Here is a 17,434-nt window from a genome sequence, read left to right as displayed (position 1 = left end):
TGTCCCTGAACCTACACTAGTTGTGAGACACCCTGTATGTGATAAGAAAAAGCTAGTATACAGGGCGTCTCACAACTAGTGTAGGTAGTTCAGGGACACTAGTTGTGAGACACACTGTATATGATAAGAAAAAGCTAGTATACAGGGCGTCTCACAACTATTGTAGGTAGTTCAGGGACACTAATTGTGAGACACACTGTATATGATAAGAAAAAGCTAGTATACAGGGTGTCTCACAACTAATGTAGGTAGTTCAGGGACACTAGTTGTGAATCACCCTGTATACTAGCTTTCTTTTATCCCAATTGTACCACTTTCTGTTACCACTGTATACTCCAATGTGATCTATGATTGTAGAGTCACTGTACTTCATCAGTATTGATCATACAGGCTATGATAACTATCTATTCTCAGCACCTATCGCTTGTTACTCAGTAAATAGATTTCCTCTAAAATTGCTCTGTCAGTGTGAGCTGGATTTAGACTTATAGTCCGATACAACGGGTTTCGTAAATGATTTACGACCTCGCTATATCCAGACTATATCCGACTACGGGTGAATACTAGAGACGACAGATTTTGGATACTCAACACCGATACATCATTCCTTCCGCCATATCATTTACTTATTTCACCGTGATAGTACTCGACTCTCCATTATGCCTCATAGTAACTTAACGAGGAAAGAAATATTTTAACGAAACAAAAGCGCGGTTCGAAGAATTTGCATGCGAGATGCAAACGAAGCAAAAAAGCGATTGAGATGAATAGCGATTAAAATGAAAATAATAATAATGAAAAAAAAAAGATGAAATTTCATAAATATCTGTGATGCGTACGTGAAAGGGCCAGTGCATGTGATAATTGCTAAAGTGACGTTCGTTTTCGTAACTTGTAATTCGTAACCGTAGAAAAATGGCCCTACATTGCCAAAATCTTTAGTCCCATGGTTCGAGACGATCGTGGGCATAACAAAATAAAATACTTAAATAAGTGTTTCTTAGATTTTAGTTCTTAATAACATATCTCAAGGAGAACAAAATCGGTACTGGATCCTTTGATAATGTCTCTAATAAGTCTACACAAATCAAACATAATTTCTTAACCTCAATTATCATCGAATAATTTTTTTTTTCATATTTTTTGAACAAAGTATTGGAATAGCTTAATTCACTCGTATAATTTCGAAATAGTGATGTATTACGTGTGTAAATTAATTCGATGCTTGTATTATGGCCATCAAAGTGCCGAGGTGGATGTATCTCAACGGCAGCCATCTTGGATACCGCCATGTTACGTGGTGTGCAAAAATGGCGGAAAGTGTTGAAATTTGAAATCTAAGAGCAAGTCTGTAAGTGTAAAAGCATTGAATTAGTTTATAAATTTAATACACTGTCTTTAAAGTATATAATTACTTAAATATCACATCATTTTATCCCGAAACGAGTAAAATGGAAAGCTAATTTCAATTATAGTTGAACTGTGTGTATAGAGTCTTATAACGAGAAAGCTCGAAACATGAATCTACTAATTAATCATTCGGTATCGATATCAGATTAATCCTTGTTGCTTTATTGGTTTCCGATTTCCTTGTATCCAGAGGCATTAGCACAATCTATAACGATATTTGTGATACTAAATAACATTTATTCTTGTTATGAGCTTTTCATTTTCTCTTCGATTCCTCGCGAATAAAAGTAAAAGTAAAAAATAAAATAAAGATAAACGACAAGCTATCGTACAATCGTACAAATTTTGTTTTTTAGTTGAATCACGTGAAACAGTGACTTAACGTGCGCTAATACACATACATATAGTCGTGTGATCATGTGATGAACATACGAAGACAATTCAAACACGATGTACACTCGAGGGAAACGCACGTTTCTGTCGGTTAGGAGAGTGGTGGGGGAGGAGTGTCGAATTTGGGTATTTGGGAATTTGGAATTATGAAAGTTTAGGAATTTTGGGATTTGGGGTGGGAAGTTCAATATATAGGGATTTGGGATGTAGGGAATTTGGGATGTAGGGAATTTGGAATGTAGGGAATTTGGGATGTAGGGAATCTGGGATGTAGGGAATTTGGGATGTGGGGAATTTGGGATGTGGGGAATTTGGGATGTGGGGAATTTGGGATGTAGGGAATTTGGGATGTGGAGAATTTAGGACGTGGGGAATTTGGGACGTGGGGAATTTGGGACGTGGGGAATTTGGGACGTGGGGAATTTGGGACATAGGGAATTTGGGACATACGGAATTTGGGATATAGGGAATTTGGGATATAGGGAATTTGGGATATAGGGAATATGGGATATAGGGAATTTGAGATATAGGGAATTGGGGACGTGGGGAATTTGGAACATAAGGAATTTGGGACATAGGGAATTTGAGACATAGGGAATTTGGGACATAGGGAATTTGGATCATAGGGAATTTTGGGTAAATATGAATTTACAATTACAAGTAAAAAAAATTGAACATACAGAAATACAAAAACACAAAATTTTAAAAATCAAAAAATGTGAAAATTGTCAACTCCCCAAAATCAAGGCTGCACTCCTACCCCCTCCACATACTCCTATCAAAAAGAATCGTTGCACCCGAGTGTGCATTACACTGTAAATGTAAATTCTTAGAACGAAAAAGAGCGGAGAAGCGTTAAGTAGGAAAATCTAAAATGAAGAGACGCGACCGGGGTGAAACGACGAAAAGCGAAGATGGGAAACCAAAACAGAAAAATAGAGGAACAAAGAATTCTTAGTTTATAACGTAGAGGATCGCAGAGAGTATTTTTTCTAGGAACGTTAGTGGACCAGCCAAACTATAAAAGAAAAAATACAAAAAAAAAAAATAATGAATGGGAGAGAACGGAAGCACAAACCGTGCGAGTACGATGAATGAAATTAAACGTTAATGCCTATCCAATGGATATAAAATGAGAACTTATCTTCTATGAACTATGGATACATTTTACTTACTATATCGACCCTAATGTAAAAACAAGAAGACATCCATAATTTTGTTTTTATCGAAATTTGGACTCACACCGTTTAAAATGGCTCAATTGTGTCAGTTATGATAGTCTTCCAAAAATAAACAAGTACCACACTTGCATAGCGCTGGACGCGTGTACACATGTACAGTGTGCGTACGTGTGAACGAAAAAAAAGAGATACGTTCAGGCCCGATCGGGTCATATTACGCGTCGCCGCCTCTCTAGTACACGCGGTATCGCTCAGTCGGGTCTGAGCGTGTGAACGGCTACAAATAGCTAAGCACAAAAGGAATTTTTTCATCGAAGCAAAACGGGGGGGATTGAAGGATATTTGATCGATCTGAGAAATTTACAAAACGTTAAAAAGCGATCAAAAAAAAACAACGCAGAACGATGTCTAATATTAAAAACTATCCGTATCTGTAGTTCGTAATGTGTCTTAAGTTATCCTTCCGAAGTTCGTAAGGAAGCCGAAAGAATGTACACTTCTTGAAAATGTAATATTTATGGAAGTTATATATATATATATATGATATATAATATATATATACATAGTAGAGTAATATTAAGAGCAAATGAAAATAAGCGTTAGGAAAATTGTAGGTAAGAAAAGATGCGATAATTGAAGAAGAGGGAAAAAAAATGAACGATTATATTATAAGCAACAGAAAGTGCTTTTAAGAAATACAATGTTATTTATATCATTATAACGTGCACACACGGGTGTGTGTTAAAAGGTACACCGCGTAAAACTGCAGATTCTCCATGCCAAAAGAAATCGAAAAGTCCTTTACCATTTTGTAATCAGTGGCTTTGTTTACGGCGTATAAGCGATTTCAAATTGATTGCCCGACTTCCGGGCACTTCCGGGGCAATTGGGCGAACAAATGACGCACACGACTCTGCCAATACCAAATAATTCCGTGCATCACTGATATTACGCGTTTGTGCAATAAACATTCGTTAACATTTGTTCAATTAAATTTATTTCATCAGTGTTTATTCCGAGTGCTAAATTAATGGACGTAAGAACACGTGGTTCGGACGGCGGCCATGTTGTGTAGCGCGCGAAATTTGAAATTTCGAATATTTCTTGTAATAAAATTTATTACACGAATTGTCTATGTGAGATTATAATTAATTATAATAATTATAATTAGGCAGATAATAATTATCTGCCTATCACCGTTATAAGCAGTAATAAATTTAATTGAATTAATAATGTTAAAAGAATTACAAAAAATCTCGGTGATGTTAAAATACATAAGTATGTACTTGGTATTGTAGTGCCGTGTGAATGTATGTGTGTCTACAGCTTAGAGTGTGTAAGTACAAACACACACACACGATATAAACGTGCGTGCCTGTGTGTCTATATACAATACGTATAGATATATATTAATTAAGTTTATAAGATAAATCCATGTACCGCGTAATATAAAAGTACTGTATAAGCACACATATGCACGCATATACATTGTATGCATTACGTGTAGGATTTAAGGATGAATAAATAAGTGTATATGTATATGTATTTATTTGTTTATTTATATGAAATTAAATGATATGTATGTATACACGAGTGCGCACGCGTATGTACACGTATCACATATGCACGCAAGCAACACAATTAAAAAAACTCAGATTGCAACCGATATAATAATAATATTAATATTGTAATAATAATTCGTAGTATTATGTTATATATTGGTGATGTATTAAATAATAAAGGTTGTCCTATATGTGAATGAAACAATTATTTACTCAAATCCTGACCTACATATATTGAGATACTTTATAGGGATTTATTTATGGTTTAGATCCCAGTAGTGTTCACCATAGCTTCCGTCTACGTTTCCCCATTTCACCTGCAATTTTAATATATTACTCATTGGATTTTTGTAAATTTAATATTTAGATCCTTACCTTTCCTCGATGTCGATTTTCTGATAGATCTTTTTCTTCGAATCTTTGCTCCCATTGCATTGGGTTCTCGCACACGTAGCCAAATTGTAATTTATCATTCTTCTGGTGCTCCATAAAGATATCCCTAAACATTTCAAACGACATACAGCTTTTACCGCGGAAAAAGACAACGCCGTTTTGCGGTGACCGGCGGAACTAGCTAAACATTAATACGCGCTTTTTCCAAAATTAATAATTTTAAAGAGTATATAATCAATATTAACAAATATATAATAAATATATATTAATTAATATTAACTGATTGCATTATAAATGCAAATTAATCAATAAAATCAGTAATAATTAAATTTAAAAAAAAAAATGAACTGCTAGCGCCATCTCTCCGGCGAACAGGGTGAACTACACACATTTGAAACTGCCTGTTAATTAGTTCCTACCTTCCACCGCTAGGTGGCTAAGGATTTTACTGTCCATCATTTGCAAAATTTTTAATTTTCTTTTGCAACGGTTTTAGAGCGTTATGATGGAATTGTTTCAACTCCATTGTGATCGTAGATCATTCTACACGCCCCAAAAATATATAAAAATCATTAAATTTGTTAAAAAACGCATTTTTTTGTTTTATTATTTCCGCCTGTCATCGCTAGATGGCGCTAATAGTAGTTTCCAGCGGAAGCGCGCGAAAATTTGAATTTTCAAAAGACTATGAGAATACAAATTCCGTAATGCTTTCAACTTCTTCAATTATTTTGTAAAAAAACTCAATCAAATAACATCAAACGTGTCATAATACAGTTATGAAATATAAAATTGTCAGCAGTGTCGGTATTTCAGATTATCTGACATGAACGACAGTTACTTTCTACGACTTATACAAGAATATTGTATATTACTTACTGAAAAAGTTGTTTCTTCAATGAAATCACGTCAATATCATCATCTGTTGCCTTATCATTCAATTTCCGGACTGTATCTATAAATTTTCAATTATTTTATTTATACCCGAAACGTATGTCGAATAGCAATATAACAAAACTACCTGGATGAGGTTTTTGTCCCTGTTTTACAACGCCTGCTAGTATAAAAGTTATCATAAAAAGTTGTAAATAAAAAAATTTAAACATATTATATTGAATAATAAATAATGCTAAACAATAAGATAAATCACTGATTATGCTTCAATTCGAACTGTCGCAGTATTCGGTGAATGTACATCTTTTGATGCTCTACTTGTTTCGACACTTTTTACACGACGTGAAAGTTTGTGACTTTTATATCTTGCTTATCTCGTAAACGGTAAGTTGAAGTTTGTCAAATCTTAAGTATCTTTATTTGTTTATAAGGTTTACATATTTAACGTTTAATTTAACCAAAATAATTGGGAAAAGTTATATCAGCTTATTATATTGCCACGCATTATATTGCCAATTTATTTATTTACAAGAATAGGGAATTACACTTTGCGCTTGCGCGTCACTGTTACTTAACCAATCAGAGCTGATGTGCGCAAATGAATAAATTCTCGTTGTCTGATGAGTATGGTTGTCCATACAACCAGCAATAGTTTTCTGTGTTTTGTTGTTTTGGAATATTTAAAGATGAACTCTAACAATAGAATAAAATAAAGCACTACTATTAATGTATAAGTATGTATTAAATTACAATTTATGATTAGAGAATATTTCTCTAAGAGATAAATCAAGCAAGTAGTGTATAAACTTTGTATTATATTGTTCTCCATTCATAATAAGTATTAACAATGTTTATTGATAAAGTTTTGTATATTATGAGACAAAATGTTGCCATTAAAGTTGTTAGAGAATCAAATAAACTTTTATTACGTGGCAATACTAACAATTTACAATACTCAGTTCAAAGAAATTTTAGAAACGTCTCTTACGAGCAGAAATTGAAGAGAAATCGTATTTTATTACTGTTTCTCGTCCCTTGTTTTGTTACAAGTTTGATCGGCTGGAAGAGGTACTCTACTGACTTTAAATAAATTTTGTAGTTAATGAGAAATTTAAAATTGACTCAAACTAAAATGTAAAAAATCAATTTCAGTATAAAGGGAACCTATTTCCCTTTAGTTGGCGCAGCGGAGAGGATCACTGAGAATGAATCTGATGAAGAAAATAATGCTATGGAAGAAGAACAAAACAAAGAAAAGAAAAAGAAGAAGGAAAAGATTGGTTTCCGAGATAGAAAGGTAAACATTATAACTGTGTTTAGATATTTTAATCAGAGAAGAAACCAGAGTCTTAGGTAATTTTGACAATGAAACAAGGCTTTGCTTGAACATGGGATATTACTCAAATTAGGAGAATCTTTGAGTTATTTTGATAGACTGTAAGCATCCAAAAAGATAAGACAAAAAAATATAGGCTTCTCTAAATAGTTATCATCAGTGAACAACAAATTAAAAACTCTAATCAGGATAATTATAGATGAGTCAATCCTTCTGCAGTGATCAAGAGAGTTAATTTTCATATGAATGGAATCATTTATTTTTAAATTGGTTGCAGATTATAGAATATGAAAATCGATTGAGGGCATATTCAACTCCAGATAAGATTTTTCGTTATTTTGCAACTGTACAAGTAACACATCTAGACAATACTGAAGTTTACATGACGCCTGATGACTTCTTGAGATCAATTACTCCTGGCATGAGACAACCAGATGGTATTATTGTTTAATTCTTTCTCCCTACATTATTTTTGAGATTTAACTCAAATTTAAGTTTTTGCATCTTTATTAACCTGCTCTAAGTATCCAAGATAGAATTATATTAACACAGAATACTTAACATATTATTGAAATTGTACATAACTTCCAAACTGCTTGTTCTATTTTATAAGTTTTACTTTTTTATAATTTCTCATAGTACTTTCCTTTTTATTTCCTTGTTTGTAATTTTGGGGAAACTGAAATAGCCAGAGGGTTCTGTATTTTGGAAAGGTATTCAAAAATTCTTTTAAAGAATTCAATAACTACAAGAGCAAGGTAAGGCTCTATTAGTCCTTAGAAACAGCTGAATCTTTCACTTCAGAAACAAACGAATTAATCACTATAAAAGAACAATTACATATTAGCCCAAGCAGCACTTGTATTATGTATCAGGTAACAGTAGGCAGTGTTAAGCAATTGAGTTGGGAATTCATAACTTTGTACCCTAGTAGTAATCATTCACAATATGCTACTGGGCTTTAATTAAATGAACGAATAATTGTTTGCAATACAGATAATAGAGTATGAAAATCGTATGAGACACTATTCTACTCCGGACAAGGTATTTCGGTATTTTGCGACACTACAAGTGGTCAACAACGACATCCATGAGATCTTCATGACACCCGATGACTTCTTAAGATCTATAACGCCTGGTCTTAAACAACCAGACGGTAATTAATGAAATGTTAAGATATTGTATGTAAATGTATGTAAACTCTACCTAGATTATCTGCTGTTAAATTCATTCATAGTTCAATAACTCATAATATATACATTACTTTTTAAATCATAGTGTCCTATTTACTTTGTTATACATACATGTTTCAATATTTAGTGTACACTCATCCAGCATTAATAATGATTTGCAATTTTTGTAGGATAGATTTTTAGATACAAATAATTTTTTATTGGGTTAATGTCTGAAGATCATGGAAATGTATTTAAAAACATATTATTTTAATTTCTTTGTAGTGCGCTTAGAATCATTGCCTCATTGAAATCATTTTCACTTATCTTGCCACTTGCCTTTAATTTATTTAGCAAGTATTAGCAATCAAAGATAATTTTAGAGAAGCCTACTGTACATGCAAGTATGTTTATGTGATGCTTTATATTAATGTGTTTATGGATTTACATGTATATCAAATGCATGTGATATCACATCTTTTAACTGAGAATGTAGTAATAAATTAATAATAAGATTCTAAAATGATATAATTATTTTTAGGACTCGGCCTAGACAAGTATAAACGCTATGATCCAAAGGTGAGAATAATCATAATTTCATACATTATGAATTTTGTTTTAAATACGCATTTACATATTTTTGTAGAATATTCATACGAAATTGGAGTTGGCTCTGGACGAGGATAGCATCTTTTTTAAACTTGGAAGTGCAGGATTAATCACTTTTTCTGATTACATATTTCTGCTTACAGTATTGTCCAGTAAGTCAGAAGAAGTACATAGTCAAATTTTAGGTTGTCCAATTGTAAATCAATATATCTTTTCAGCTTCTAGAAGACATTTTGAAATTGCCTTCAGAATGTTTGACTTTAATGGTGATGGTGATGTAGACTCTGAAGAATTTGGTAAAGTTGCTACTTTAATTCGACAACAGACTAGTATTGGTAGTCGTCATCGTGATCACGTCACGACTGGTAACATGTTTAAGGTATCGTATACTGTCAGTCATTTATGTTTATACATAGTTTATAGACACAAAATTTACATACGATGTACATTTATTAAGGGCGTTAATTCAGCATTGACTACATACTTCTTTGGATCAAACATGAAAGGAAAATTGACAATCGAGAAGTTTCTCGAGTTTCAACAACAATTACAGCAGGAAATACTTAGCTTAGAGGTAAATTTTATAAACATTTTATACTTTATATTAACTGATTAGTAGTCAATGATTAATAGAAACTAATTATTGCAGTTTGAACGAAGAAATCCTGATGAAAATGGTAGAATAAGTGAAGTAGATTTCACAGAATTATTACTTGCTTATGCTGGCTATCCTGACAAGAAAAAAGCGAAGATTATAAAAACTGTAAAAAAACGGTGAGTACATTGCAAATAAATAATACATTTTTTAAATAATGTATAAAATATAAATTTTAAATATTGCAGCTTCAAAGAGGAATCTAAAGGAATCGATAAAGACGAGTACCTGAAATTCTTTCACTTCTTAAATAATATCAATGACGTGGATACAGCACTGACATTTTATCATATTGCAGGAGCATCTATAGATCAAGGTTCTTAAAAAATGATTTTATTTATTAAGAACTCAATTCTGAACATATCATTTTTATAAACTCATATTAAAATAATTATTTACAATTTATAGCTACCTTAAAACACGTGGCAAAAACAGTGGCACATGTTGATTTGAGTGATCATGTTATACAAGTGGTTTACACAATTTTTGATGAGAACAGTAAGTCCATGATAAATAAAAATACAACAAAAAATATTTTCCTGTCTGAATAACTATAATTTTTTCTTGCAACTTTCTAGTGGATGGTCAATTAAGTAACAAAGAATTTGTTGCTGTCATGAAAAATAGGGTATTAAGAGGATTGGAAAAACCGAAAGATACTGGATTTGTAAAATTGATTGAATCAATAGCAAAGTGCTTAAAAATTACCTACAGCATGCATTTCGAAAATTAAAATAAAATTGCAGTTATAGCTTAATTTTTTTCTTTATAATAAAAACGAATTTCGAAATGAAATTATCTAATAATTTATCTCATTGAAATTATATGGATACTGTGTAATCTAAAAAAGAAATAAACGTGTGCGAATAAAAATATGTTGTCAATGTATTTTTATAAAAACCACAGTAAATGCAACAACTACAACATTGTTTTGTTAATGGTGAGGTTAGTTCTAGGAATTGATGAAGATAATAATAGCTTTAACTTTTATACTTATATCACATTTTCGACTGTACAAACATAAATAACATCTATATACAAATTAAACCGTAAGTTCCGGAAATAGGTTTATCAAAATGTGGTCTAGAAGTACATACGCAAGATGCTTATTGAGAGCTGCATTTTGTAACGAATCTAAAATAGAATCCATTAACTCAGTCCAAGGTTTATAAAACCCAATCAACCAGCAGGGTAACAAACCGTATAAGCCCTTCTTTGCACTTTCGTAGTAATTTCGACGATTTCCTCGAGAACTCGTGTCTTTTGAGCTATCTTTATCTTCCATCACTTTTGCATGTAGAAGCTTTACAACAGTGGCTGCGCGTCCTCCACTTAGGAGTTTGGCCAAAGTATTATATAGTAAAACGTTAATGTATGGATCCATCTTTGCACGTGACGATGAGGCAAACATCCAGAAGGTTCGTGAAATAATTGGTGGTACATTCAATAATCGATCAACTAAAATGATAATCGATAGTATCGAGTCGCCTAATTGTCATACATGAAACAAGTGCAAAAAGTAATACACCCACCTGCATCTGCGGTACAAAATGATGCACCCTTCACATGAGAACGTTCCAAGGATGGAGAAGGGAGATTCCGATCATTCAAATACAAATTAAGATTATCTCCAAATACTCCTAACAGAAGATCACGTCCCTTTATCTTTCTGATTTCGTTCATACCAGCTTCACCCAAAGGTTCAACCCCAATATCTGTATACTCATTTTTACTATTAGTGGACGCCAAAAAGACTGTCATAAATTTGTCCAAATTTTGACCTTTTTCTTTCCTCAATTTGTTCGCCATACTGTGATATAATATTCCAATATCTGGTGTGCTATAGTTTGTGAAGTAAGGCTTCAAATTTGGCACTGTCAAAAAGTTATACAGAAGTTCACTGCTTCTCAATACTGGCTTTGAAAGTAACTTCTCCAGGAAGTCTTCGTATCTTTGTCTGTTCACGGTGTAAGAGGAAAGGGGGTTTTTCCGTGAAGGCAATGGTGAGTCGCTTAATTCTTTATCGCCATGGAATTCCGCTAATCGGGTTCGTAAAATGTAGAAGTCTTGGTCTCGACGCAAGACTGTCCATGATTTTCCTTCGGCTACGTTGTGTACGGTAATCACGTATAAAGCTTGATTATCTCCGGTTTCGATGTGAGGAATACTCACTCGCCATGTTGTCAGGTCTCTGTGCTGAGTATCATCGGCCCCTTTGATTTCATTATACGAACGAGAAGAATAATCGATTTCTTCGCCTTGATAAATATCTTGGAATGTCATCCCGTCTACCGCCGATGTGCGTAAAACTCCATCCATCTTAGGAAAATGATTCCCGAGTTTTGAGGAACTACTATGAGATCCACTACTAACGCTACGAACAGAAACACTGAAATGACGTATTTTATGGCATAAAATGTCTGATTGATTTAGCAATATGTTAATAAGTTGGCTTACCTCACTCGAGATTGTTTAACACGATTAGGAGCCGGTTGTCCACATAACAAATCATAAAGCTGTAAAATAAAAAATAAATATAAAATACAGGATAAAGAACATTTAAACTTGCTTACCTGATAACTGTGATGAAAAGATGGCAGGCAAGTGGATTCCAATAGTGCATGAGCTTCTTGGTGTGCTTGATAGAATGGTCGTGACGTTCTTAACTCTTGAATTCTCTTCGAGCTTCTTTCAAGAACTAGAAACATGATTAGCGTCATGAGTTATGTAAACAACTCCAGTACTTTAAAGAGGAATAAGTGTTTGAACTTACTTCGTCGTATACCCATAGATATATCTTCAGGTAAATGTAAGTACTCTGGACCATCTGGGTCTAGGTACATTAAATACATATTTTGGATATCAGTGTATAAATTATTTTCGGCATTGAGACTCATCTCGGGATTTAACATACGCTTGCTGAGATCATCTACAAATGTTAACTATAGCAATCATAACAATAGAGGAAATGAAGTCATGAAATGTATTTGAATAAATTCTTACCAATATCTAAACAGAATTGAAACAGATTCATAGGGCCAGTTTCTTTGATATGCTGCATGAACATGTACAACAATTGTGGATTGTTCAAAACCTCATCCAATGAAGGTTTTAAATGATTTTGTATAACTTTTGGCATTGGTGGAACAGTCACCCAATATTGTAACATTGGTACACTAACTGCATCTACATTATTAGTAACAGTACCATCTCGATGAGTTGACAACATTACTAGTGCATTTATATTCTCTGGATCAGCAATTGCATCCACTGCTGGTAGAAGGATCCAATTTGCTAAGATTTCACGGAGTATGACCTACAAGTAAAAGATTTTATTACAGCACAATAAAAACTAAATAGGTTGAATATACATTACCTTGTTGTTAGTAGACACATGTATAGCAGGTAGTAAATGTGGTATAAGTGCAGTGACTATTCCTCTAAGATAATTTAATTCAGCTTTACGTGTATAACTAGCTGGATGTATTTCACGACCAAAATAATTAATTAGGCAATCCCCAAAATTAGATGTGTCAGAAGTATCTTCCATTTTGGCTTTTAAATTCTTCCAGTCTTGGGCATGTTGCAAAATCAGTGGTACCAATCGACACAGAATAACATTAACTATATCTGTGCGAAGTAATCGAACTGCTATGTTTTTGGTTGCTGTAGCTGTAGCCAAACGTAGCTGTTGTATGAATGCTTCATCTGCAGAAAAGTCTGAATACCATGCACAAACATATTTCTGAAGTAAATCTTCAAGAAGCTATAAAAGAAAAATTGCACTATTAACTTTAGAATAAGCAAAAATTGTTAAAATTTATAACAGGGAAAAAATAAATGCATTACCTGTTCCAAAGCATGATCACAATCCTTTGGTATCTTTACTTTAGCTGAATGTGGTAACTGTTTGTGTCTTTTACAACTGTTATTACTACAAACGCTACATGGATCTTTAACTTCAAATGTTGGATTAAATGTATCACTTATGGCATTTAAATTAACTAGTGCTAAGTTGATATACTGCAATATAACCAGTCCATAAAAGACATTCGTTAAGTACAGGCAACATATAATGAGTGCCCAAACAATACTGAAACATTACAGTAAAAAGTAAATCAAGTAACTGAACTGAGATTATGACAAACGTCAAGAAACTTACCTATCAAATACGATTAAAATAAATAAAACTAACATAAATACAATCAGTGGAATTATGATATTACATAAATAAAAATCTTGTACTTTATCTTTTGATGAAAGTGCCATAGTTTCTTAAAGCATTCTTTTCTTATCACATTATCGCATTATATTGTTTTATTTTACACATCATACTTCTACTGGATTAGGTTAAAATAAACTTTTTATCATTTGAATGTCGCATACTGCTATATCGATCGAAATTTTTTATTTCAGTGGTTCCATCGTTCGCTGTTAAATGACACTACTGATACCTTTCTAAAAATGCGCGTAATATGAAATTAAAAAATTCATGTAAAAAATTAAGCCTTGTGCAATATTTTCAGATTATTAAATTCACTGCTTTCAAATAGCATAATATCTCAAATTCAGTAATTATAGAACAAATTATAGCGCAAAATTAGTTTATTGAGAAACCATACAAGAAGTCCCAATACCATTTGTTAATATCCCGTACTCTCCAAATTATTCTAAACAGATAACATATGTTTTAAAGATTAATTCCTAAAATAAACAAATTTTAGAATTACAGCTAAAAATATTTATGATGTAAAATTTTTACGGACACCTAGTGGAAAAAATTATTTATATACCTACCATATGCACTTTAATTCCTATCACAGCTGAATGTCAGTTTATGTATCTACTCTTTTTTATAAGCTTTTAATTTATATAACAGTTTACAAGTAACATGATAAATTACATTTTTTAAAAATTAGAATGATTTAAGTATCGACGAAGGAAAACGCTTTCAGTAAACAAAGATATTTAACCGAATAAAAGTAAATTAAAACTGACATCAGTAGAACGAACGATTTGAGGTTATGTATTAACGTGAAAAGGAATGAAAAGAAACAATGAATATCGATGAAAATTGGCAAAATTTTAGTGAAAAAAAATGTATCAGATTCAAGTCTGCCAAACAGTCTGATAACCAAAGTAATAAAATTCAAGATGTGAAAAATCAGTTCAATTTTGGGAAACGTCGGCAAAAAGGACAAGGTAATTGATTTTTAATTGTTTATTCGATTAATTAACTTATTGTACATAAAATTATTGATTACTGACATATTTAAATGCATTGATGTTTAAAAATTTTATATACATAATGAATTCTAATAATAAAACTAGTTTTTATTATTATTAAATTATTTGAATATGTTTTGTAATTTTTACCAAATTTTGTACATGTAATGTACCTAGATGCATTGGTAGTATCTACTATTTATTTAAAATTACAGGCATGTCCCTTACACAGTTTTTACGAACGGAATTAACGAGAGGCTACCAATTGGAAAATGATGAAGAAAGATTTTCTGCAAGAAGGGAGAAAATTTATTCTTTCATGAAAATTCCAAGGGAAGTTGAAAAGTTCATGGCTTATGGTTTCTTGCAGGTGCAACTAATTGTTTTAATGTGTTATTTCATTGAAATAGGATCAAATTTATTCGTATTTTAAGCAAAATGTAAAAGAACTGTTTTCTGTTTTCAGTGTGCAGACTCATTTCTGTTTGTATACACATTTTTACCTTTAAGATTCATGATGGCATTATGGACAGTAATTACTAGACCCCTTTGGTACTGTTTCGGGTAAGTCTATTATAATTGCACATTGTGAAGCCTTGTGTATATAAGCTTTGCAATTTTTATAAATAAAATAACAACACAAGAAGATCATAAAATTGATTTTCAATTTAGAAAAGAGAAAAATAATTTGAAAGTTGGTGAAAGACATTTAAGACCAGCAGAGATCTGCGACCTTTTAAAGGGAATCGTAGTGATCAGTTGTTGGGCAGCTACTTGGAAAGTTGATACATCTATGATGTACCATTTGGTGAAAAGTCAGTCTGTAATAAAATTGTACATATTTTATAATATGCTGGAGGTTGGAGATAGATTATTCAGTGCTTTTGGTCAAGATACAATTGATGCCTTGCTATGGACTGCTACAGAGCCTAGGTCAAAGACACAAACAGGATCTCAGCATTTAGGCACGCTACCACATCTGCTGTTTGCTGTTACTTATGTTTGTATCCTTTATATAATGTTTGAGCTGATCTGGCACCACTATTTGTAGATTAATCACATGAGAATTTGTGTGCATAGTTTTAAACTTTTAACACCAAATATATTTTCCTATGCAAAATTTATCTTTAAAGTATTGCACAGTATATTGGTACTATTCCAAGCAACCACACTAAATGTAGCAATAAACAGCAGTAACAAAGCCTTGCTAACTATAATGATGTCTAATAATGTAAGTTTAATTATTATTCATTATAGTACTATTGACTCCCATAAACACACTATATATATGTATCTATGTACACTTCAGTATAATGTGTAGGCTTTCCTTAGTTAAAAGTATAAGAGCAGGATAATTATTTTAAAGTAACTGTGGTGTTGGGAGATACCAGGGAGTTTAACTTTCTTCCCTTTAACTGAGGGAAGCCTAAGTTTTGTGAAGTTTCTTGCAACTTATAGATAACAGTGATGATATGAACTTCTGTTTCAGTTTGTAGAATTGAAAGGTTCTGTTTTTAAGAAATTTGACAAGAATAACCTCTTTCAACTATCTTGCGCAGACGTAAGGGAGCGTTTTCATTTAATGATGCTGCTTCTTGCTGTAAATCTACAAACAATGAAGGAATATGCGTGGAAAGCAGAACGTCTTACGGTGCTTTTACCAGATTGCATAATGTTGTTGTTAGCAGAGGTCCTTGTAGATTGGGTACATAACCAAACATTAATTTTTGTATATGGACAACTTGTCAGCAGTTGATCTGCAACAAAAGACTCTGCTTGTGTACTATCAATTCACTTGTTTCAGGTAAAACACGCCTTTATAACTCGCTTCAACGAACTTCGTTCCACAGTGTATAGGGGTTACACTATAAGTTTAGCTTATGACATGGCTCAAACGCGTCAAGAAACTGCTTTTTCTGATCCTTCGGATCTGGTAGCTCGTAGGATGGGTTTCATTCCTCTTCCTCTTGGGGTCGCAATAGGAAGAGTATTGTGCACAACTATCACACCAGCTGCCAAACCAGCCAACATAATTCTTCTGCTCCTAGCATACCTAATTCTAATAGCATTAAGAATTCTTATCAGCTTGGTGATTCTTGGTAAAGCATGTGATTTGATCGCGTCTCACTCAAAAGAATCAGAGGGTGCAACAGTGTCCATAAAACACTCGGCAACCGGTGCGGATATAAAAAATCCAAATTTAGCTACAGCAATGTTTTCCAATAGTGCAATTAGTTTAAATAATGTTTGTTTAAATGAAGCTATCTTAAAAGAGGAATTAGACAATGAAAAGATTAGTAAAGAAGTTATAGAATAAAATATATCTTTTTTACTAAGAGCTAGACACAATATACACTATATAAAAATTCTGGTAACCTTGTATTAGAAAATTCTTGAAAACAAAATGAAGCAGTTTTATAAATTTATTCTTAAACAAGGCCTGTATAAAAATCTTGCTGTACAGAAACTGTGATAATAAATATTTAATGATTACTGGGAGTTTTTACAACAGGTATACCTCTATTGTAAAGATTGCTGTTCAAACGTCAAAAATAAATTAATATTAACTGTATAATAATATATAAATATAGTATATAGATAAT

The 17,434-nt window shown here is 32.5% G+C and overlaps 4 protein-coding genes across 7 annotated transcripts; 2 read left to right on the top strand and 2 right to left on the bottom strand.

Moving 5' to 3' along the window:
* Window positions 1-3,508: 3,508 nt before the first annotated feature.
* On the bottom strand, window positions 3,509-6,275 carry LOC105663155 (uncharacterized). The gene is made up of 4 exons (XM_012290462.2): window positions 5,961-6,275; window positions 5,819-5,894; window positions 4,922-5,045; window positions 3,509-4,863 (listed from the first exon to the last, which is right to left on the bottom strand). The coding sequence occupies exons 1-4, from the start codon at window positions 6,043-6,045 to the stop codon at window positions 4,801-4,803; spliced, it is 348 nt and encodes a 115-aa protein (XP_012145852.1). The 5' UTR covers window positions 6,046-6,275; the 3' UTR covers window positions 3,509-4,800.
* Window positions 6,276-6,455: 180 nt separating this feature from the next.
* MICU1 (Mitochondrial calcium uptake 1) lies at window positions 6,456-14,706 on the top strand. Of its 3 annotated transcripts, none has more exons than XM_012290460.2 (11): window positions 6,456-6,567; window positions 6,986-7,130; window positions 7,447-7,606; window positions 8,883-8,920; window positions 8,988-9,102; window positions 9,169-9,329; window positions 9,408-9,524; window positions 9,600-9,724; window positions 9,794-9,921; window positions 10,014-10,103; window positions 10,184-14,706. In XM_012290460.2, exons 1-11 carry the CDS (start codon window positions 6,560-6,562, stop codon window positions 10,336-10,338), a joined length of 1,242 nt encoding a protein of 413 aa, XP_012145850.1. In that variant the 5' UTR covers window positions 6,456-6,559; the 3' UTR covers window positions 10,339-14,706. The 3 variants fall into 3 exon arrangements, with proteins under 3 accessions (XP_012145850.1, XP_076397687.1, XP_012145849.1); XM_076541572.1 differs by lacking the exons at window positions 6,456-6,567; window positions 7,447-7,606 and adding exons at window positions 6,681-6,901; window positions 8,166-8,325; XM_012290459.2 differs by lacking the exon at window positions 6,456-6,567 and adding an exon at window positions 6,681-6,901.
* LOC100882265 (sorting nexin-14) lies at window positions 10,580-13,909 on the bottom strand. 2 transcript variants are annotated; one of them, XM_003705471.3, is made up of 9 exons: window positions 13,768-13,909; window positions 13,455-13,698; window positions 12,982-13,371; window positions 12,609-12,921; window positions 12,379-12,534; window positions 12,179-12,303; window positions 12,063-12,121; window positions 11,138-11,994; window positions 10,580-11,063 (listed from the first exon to the last, which is right to left on the bottom strand). In XM_003705471.3, the coding sequence occupies exons 1-9, from the start codon at window positions 13,872-13,874 to the stop codon at window positions 10,648-10,650; spliced, it is 2,667 nt and encodes an 888-aa protein (XP_003705519.2). In that variant the 5' UTR covers window positions 13,875-13,909; the 3' UTR covers window positions 10,580-10,647. The 2 variants fall into 2 exon arrangements, with proteins under 2 accessions (XP_003705519.2, XP_012145847.2); XM_012290457.2 differs by having other exon boundaries at window positions 11,138-11,979.
* LOC100875531 (protein TAPT1 homolog) lies at window positions 14,663-17,324 on the top strand. The gene is made up of 7 exons (XM_012290455.2): window positions 14,663-14,807; window positions 15,047-15,201; window positions 15,298-15,395; window positions 15,504-15,835; window positions 15,965-16,062; window positions 16,321-16,536; window positions 16,636-17,324. The coding sequence occupies exons 1-7, from the start codon at window positions 14,663-14,665 to the stop codon at window positions 17,146-17,148; spliced, it is 1,557 nt and encodes a 518-aa protein (XP_012145845.1). The 3' UTR covers window positions 17,149-17,324.
* The last annotated feature ends 110 nt before the right edge of the window (window positions 17,325-17,434 follow it).

Source organism: Megachile rotundata, chromosome 16 (genome assembly GCF_050947335.1).
Source record: "Megachile rotundata isolate GNS110a chromosome 16, iyMegRotu1, whole genome shotgun sequence".
Classification (NCBI taxonomy): domain Eukaryota; kingdom Metazoa; phylum Arthropoda; class Insecta; order Hymenoptera; family Megachilidae; genus Megachile; species Megachile rotundata.
This window is presented reverse-complemented; position numbering and strand designations above follow the sequence as displayed.

Excerpts from the sequence above, each read along its gene's own strand:
- LOC105663155 (XM_012290462.2), bottom strand. The coding sequence starts at position 6,045 with ATGTTTAAATTTTTTTATTTACAACTTTTTATGATAACTTTTATACTA. Across the intron at positions 5,046-5,818 it reads TTGAAGAAACAACTTTTTCA|GGATATCTTTATGGAGCACC; the intron begins GTAAGTAATATA and ends TGAAATGTTTAG. Across the intron at positions 4,864-4,921 it reads AAAATCGACATCGAGGAAAG|GTGAAATGGGGAAACGTAGA; the intron begins GTAAGGATCTAA and ends TTAAAATTGCAG.
- LOC100875531 (XM_012290455.2), top strand. The coding sequence starts at position 14,663 with ATGAATATCGATGAAAATTGGCAAAATTTTAGTGAAAAAAAATGTATC. Across the intron at positions 15,202-15,297 it reads TGGCTTATGGTTTCTTGCAG|TGTGCAGACTCATTTCTGTT; the intron begins GTGCAACTAATT and ends TTCTGTTTTCAG. Across the intron at positions 16,063-16,320 it reads CTATAATGATGTCTAATAAT|TTTGTAGAATTGAAAGGTTC; the intron begins GTAAGTTTAATT and ends CTTCTGTTTCAG.
- MICU1 (XM_076541572.1), top strand. The coding sequence starts at position 6,681 with ATGTTTATTGATAAAGTTTTGTATATTATGAGACAAAATGTTGCCATT. Across the intron at positions 7,131-8,165 it reads TTGGTTTCCGAGATAGAAAG|ATAATAGAGTATGAAAATCG; the intron begins GTAAACATTATA and ends TTTGCAATACAG. Across the intron at positions 9,525-9,599 it reads AGGAAATACTTAGCTTAGAG|TTTGAACGAAGAAATCCTGA; the intron begins GTAAATTTTATA and ends TAATTATTGCAG.
- LOC100882265 (XM_003705471.3), bottom strand. The coding sequence starts at position 13,874 with ATGGCACTTTCATCAAAAGATAAAGTACAAGATTTTTATTTATGTAAT. Across the intron at positions 13,699-13,767 it reads ATTTTAATCGTATTTGATAG|TATTGTTTGGGCACTCATTA; the intron begins GTAAGTTTCTTG and ends GTAATGTTTCAG. Across the intron at positions 12,922-12,981 it reads ATGTGTCTACTAACAACAAG|GTCATACTCCGTGAAATCTT; the intron begins GTAATGTATATT and ends TTTTACTTGTAG.